Below are 5,516 nucleotides of genomic sequence, written 5' to 3'. Positions count from 1 at the left end.
TCAGGCCATTTTGATCGAGGTGAATCGAGTTCTTCTAACAGTGAAGGTGACCTTAAAATCGCGATGTTAAGGGAAACCATTGTGACTAGTTTAATAAATTCGTCTTTGTAAAGACATTTTGTATCGTAACCTAATTTCTAATATTAATGAAACTTGTTATGTCTTATGGTATTATATTTTTTTGTATTAAAAATCATCCGGTTAGATATTTCAAAATTTGATCCAAGTATAATATTATTATGTGTGAAAATAATATTTATCATTGTTATAAAAAAATTAATAACTATAAAAAAAATTAAAAAAATTATCATTTTATCTAATTAATAATTTAAATTGATTATATAATTGATTAAAATATTTATAATAAAATATTGAAAGATACATTTTAATATTTTATTAAATGAATTTATAAATTCACATATTTTTAATAATTTCGTAAAAGTAAAATAATTAATTTTTTTATTATATATCATTTTTAATCTAATATTTTTAATAATCATTTTGTATTTTCAACTTATTACTACAGTTACATTTAAATCTAAAAACACGTTCTATCATTATTTTTAATCTCATTATCAAATCTCATCGCTATTTTTAATCTCATCAGAAATAAACATATCTTCGTCTAATCTAAGCATAAGTTGTCACCAAACTCCCAGCAGCACAGTGCACGCAATACATTGTAGTTTCTTAACCATGAAAAAGAGAAAGTTCCCACGTGTCAACTCATCGAGTCGATAGATCTACGAAACCTCTGTAATCCCCGGTGTGAGACTCGCATTTTCCCTTTCCCCAACGCCAAATTCTAAAGGCAGTGAGTGAGCGGACTCAGCGCCTCGCCCCCCCGAGTCTCCTCGTCTGACTCACCTCAGCTCCACGAATCATCGTAAGATCATCATCTACGATTTTCAACTCATCAAAACGTCAATTTTGATTTTCCTTTTCGCTTAAAATTTCAATCACGTTGACTTAGGGTTTCCAGCGATTTGGAACTTTTCTTTTTTTGTTTGGTTTCTAAAATGAAGTAAAAAGCTTATAAATGAAGTAATCAAGCGATTAAGCTTGAAAATTTTCGATACATTTTTTTATAATTTAAAATTTGGATTTCTTTTAATTACTACTGAGTACTAAGAGTGTGGCAAAGGTACGAAACAATGACGTTTTCTCAGCAATCAAACGGAAAATAAATCATTTATGATGCTCAAAACTCTTTAACTTTATAATTAAAATTAGTAATTTAATCTTTGACAAAAAGAAATTAGATTAATACAGGTGCAGGAAATTCAGTTTACTTCCTTTGGGTCGTAACAATTTTATATAATCAAGTATTTAATGATCAGAATTCTTTTTTGTTTTGTTGCGATCGCCTTTGTGCTTTATAGATTAACGAGGTTCTTGTTTGGTGATTTCTTACTGATAATTTACATAGTATTACTGGATTATTGCATGGATTTTATGGTCCATTTATATGTTCGGATTCATCTGTAGTTTTAGTTCTTGGAAATGCATTTTCATACTAGTTTCGGACTTTTAAGTTCAGTACCAAATAAAGTTGTCACGATTCCACCCAGCTCGTTGGTCTGCATTGTGATGTATGCTCCGGAACTGTCTTCTTTGGGCACCTTCACTCTTAGGTGTATATTTATAGATTCAAACCCAGATCTTCACACACAAAGGAAAGCATTCTACAGAATTTTGGTTGCCAATTGTCACGATTCCACTGAGTTGTAAGTCATGATTCCACTTGTCTCGATGGTTCGTGATGCATAATCCAGAATTATCTTCTCTGGATATGAATAGGTCTTTCATGGTTTGTGTCGCCGCATATTCTAACCCACGTCCTCACACGCAAAGGAATGCACTCTGCAGAACTCTGGTTTGTGTCCTCGTGACACAATCATCAGGCTGGTTCAGGTCATGACAAAAGTTTTTCCTCTAAAGGAATTAGAATGTGGGGAGTCTCTTACTTTCTTCTTTTTTTGGTAGCAAGGATTTTTGCTAAATTTAAGTGCTCTGTATTTTTCTATTCTTTTGTTGCTGATCTTATGGATGGCCATTCTACTTCATTTGTGAATTTTTCTCGTTAATATGGTCTTGCATTTTATCTATATGATTATAATACCCTATGGTGTGGCTAGTTTGTTATGATTTATCGGTTGCTGCACGAGTTAAGATTATGTTTTCTTTTTCCAGCGAAAGGATGCTGTAGGCGCTATAGGGGTTAAACTATGCTAGAGGGGAAGCTTGTCGCCTTGTCCTGTAAGTAGATAATCCATGGGCTTCTCAGTGCTTCAGAATCGTTTGCTCGATTACTGTTTGATGGGAAAGCTGATGAAGGTGATTCTTTGGCATGGACAGTATGAAGAACAGCAGTATAGTTTGAGTTGAAGGTACGATTACATTGTTTAGCTTTTCCTCCCTTGTTTCCATTCAGCCTGAGCACTTCCTTATTGTTTCTGTATGTTATGTACCTTGAAAAGAAACCATTGAGTATTCCACTGAACCATTGAGCACTTTCTTTGCTGGGATCTAAATCTTTAGCATTCCTTGTAGTTCTATGCGTGACTGGATATTAGCATTTATTGATAAGGAAATGATATTCTTCAATGAGTCGAGCTCATTCAAATCTGTCCAGTCTCCAAGATTAAGTTGGATTTTCAGTTTTATTTCATGTTCAGTCCAAGAAGAACAGTTAGATATAGTTGATTTTCTTGGTTAGCTTTGTCTAATATTCTTATTATGTTTTCATCAGTATGTTTAGTGTAATAGTGTTAAGCGTTGTGTTTGTTGTGTACTTTATTATTTATTCTTCGTAGTTTGTGAGCACATACGATACCGTTTCATTGCGTTTTAAGTTATTTTCTTACATGTTGTTGAATGAACTGGGATTTTATTGTGCTTTTGCTTTCTGTGATGCTTAATACAGGATCGTCTGTGTTGAGCTTCTTAATTTTATACATTTTCTTTCCAGATGGAAGAAGTTTGCCTCAATAGCGAGCCGGTATTTGATATGGTTGATGAGTATGAGGGTGACGGTGAGGGTGAGGGAGACTGCAGTGCCGTGGAACATGATGATGAAACTGGTTCAAAACATTCAAAGAAAGAACCACCTCTGCCGACCATTGGTTTGGAGTTCGATTCTTTCGACGAAGCTTATGACTTCTACAATATCTATGCTAAGGAACAGGGTTTTGGCATCAGAGTTAGCAATTCGTGGTTTAGAACCAAAAAGAAAGAGCGCTATAGAGCAAAACTTAGCTGCAGTAGTGCAGGTTTTAAGAAAAAGAGTGAAGCCAACAACCCGAGACCCGAAACAAGAACCGGTTGTCCTGCAATGGTAGTCATTAGGCTTGTGGACTCTAAAAGGTGGAGAATAGTTGAAGTCGAGCTTGAGCACAATCACCAGGTGAGCCCACAGATCAAAAGGTTTTACAAGTCCCATAAGAAAATGATTCTTGCAGCCAGAAAGGCACGACCGCCAACAGAACCTGTAACAGAAATACATACCATCAAGTTATATCGAACTGCTGCCATGGATGCTGTGTCTAATGGATTCTCAAATGTTTCTGAAAGGGAGGGTATTCATCAACCAGATCACTCTAAACATCTGGAACTTAAAGAGGGTGATGCATATGCTGTTTATAATTTCTTCTGTCGCATGAAGTTGACTAATCCAAATTTCTTTTACTTGATGGATTTTGATGACGACGGTCCGTTGAAGAATGTCTTCTGGGCAGATGCTAGGTCCAGGGCCGCTTATGGTTATTTTTCCGACACCGTTGCAATTGACACAACATGCTTGACAAATAAATATGAACTTCCCTTGATTTCTTTTGTCGGAGTGAACCATCACGGGCAATCAGTGTTATTGGGATGTGGCTTCCTTGGACACAAGTCAGTGGAGTACTTTGTCTGGATTTTTAGAGCATGGCTTAAATGCATGCTAGGGCACCAACCACAAGTTATTGTTACGGACCAGTGCAAATCCTTGCAAATTGCTGTTTCCGAGGTTTTCCCGAAGGCTCGTCATTGTTTTTGTTTGTGGTATATCATGCAGAGAGTTCCAGAGAAGTTGGGAGGATTGAGAGGATTTGAAGAAATCAAAAGGCAGTTGAATAAAGCTGTCTATAACTCCTTAAAGATAATCGAGTTTGAAACTTCCTGGACTGAAATGATCAAGAAGCACGGACTCGGCGATAACAAGTGGCTCCAAACTTTGTACGAAGAAAGGAAGCAATGGGTACCGGTTTACCTGAAGGATACATTTTTTGCCGGAATGATCCCAATCCGAGAAAACGAGAGTTTAAATGCATTTTTCGATGGTTATGTACATAAGCATACATCTTTCAAGGAATTTGTTGACAAGTATGATTTAGCTCTTTATAGGAAACACCTAAAAGAAGCCACAGCAGATGTGCAGTCAAAGAACTCAAGCTTTGAATTAAAAACAAGATGCAATTTCGAGGTCCAGCTCTCTAAAGCGTACACAAAAGAAATCTTCGATAAGTTCCAATCCGAAGTTGAGGGGATGTACTCTTGCTTCAACACAAGGCAGGTGACTGCAAACGGGCCAATAATAACATACATTGTTAAAGAAAGAGTCGAAATCGAAGGAAATGAGAAGGAGGTTAGGAGTTATGAGGTTTTGTTTGAGACCAATCAGGTCGATATCCGATGCATATGCAGTTTATTCAACTACAAAGGTTATTTATGCAGGCATGCTTTGAACGTTCTTAATTATAATGGTGTTGAAGAAGTTCCCTCGCGCTACATACTGCGTCGTTGGTGTAAAGATTTCAAGTTTCAGCATGTCGATCTAGGCTCCACTGACATTGATGTGTATGGCCCGGTTTATCGGCAAAGTCACTTTCATAACTGTGCAGTACCGATTGTAGAAGGAGGAGCACAATCTGAGGAACAGTATAAGATCGCACTGCATGAATTGCAGGAATTATTAAACAAATTTAATCTTGTAGATGACAGCTAGTATAACTAAGTGTACCATCAAATGTTTTAAATTAATTAGCAAGAAATGCAAGTTTTTTGTTGTAATTATAAACTCTATGTATGTATATTGTAAGTCTCCAAATAATGCCTTGCACAGATTTTGGCTAAGCAGTTGGATTACTAATAGCCTACACAAACAAGTAGTATTTGGTTTGGTTTGGTTTGGTTCAGTTCAGTTGGATAATTAGTTAAATCTATTCTTTTAATTTAATTTTTTAAATTGTTATAAAATAAAAATAAAAAATTTATATATAAATCAGTAATAATAACTTAAAAATTAAGTTCTAAAGATTTTAAAAAAAATTGATATCCGATGGAATTAGATTCGATTTAATATTTTATTCAGATTCAATTTAATTTTTTAAAAACTAAAATTTTACAAGGTAATTGAACTTTTTCGAAATTAAACAGTTATCCTGCCTAATCTCATCATTGTATCGTATGCATATAAGGTCAACAATTTTGAGTATTCGTGTTATGTTCAAATGTAACTATATATATATTTATTA

At 35.1% G+C, this 5,516-nt stretch overlaps 1 protein-coding gene across 2 annotated transcripts; it reads left to right on the top strand.

The window, feature by feature from the left end:
* Positions 1-628: 628 nt before the first annotated feature.
* Positions 629-5,115, top strand: LOC121218322 (protein FAR1-RELATED SEQUENCE 6). 2 transcript variants are annotated; one of them, XM_041095397.1, is made up of 3 exons: positions 629-886; positions 2,194-2,390; positions 2,972-5,115. In XM_041095397.1, the coding sequence occupies exon 3, from the start codon at positions 2,972-2,974 to the stop codon at positions 4,985-4,987; it is 2,016 nt and encodes a 671-aa protein (XP_040951331.1). In that variant the 5' UTR covers positions 629-886; positions 2,194-2,390; the 3' UTR covers positions 4,988-5,115. The 2 variants fall into 2 exon arrangements, with proteins under 2 accessions (XP_040951331.1, XP_040951330.1); XM_041095396.1 differs by having other exon boundaries at positions 2,927-5,115.
* Positions 5,116-5,516: the final 401 nt, after the last annotated feature.

The sequence above is a fragment of the Gossypium hirsutum genome, chromosome D06 (assembly GCF_007990345.1).
Source record: "Gossypium hirsutum isolate 1008001.06 chromosome D06, Gossypium_hirsutum_v2.1, whole genome shotgun sequence".
Lineage (NCBI taxonomy): Eukaryota > Viridiplantae > Streptophyta > Magnoliopsida > Malvales > Malvaceae > Gossypium > Gossypium hirsutum.
This window is presented reverse-complemented; position numbering and strand designations above follow the sequence as displayed.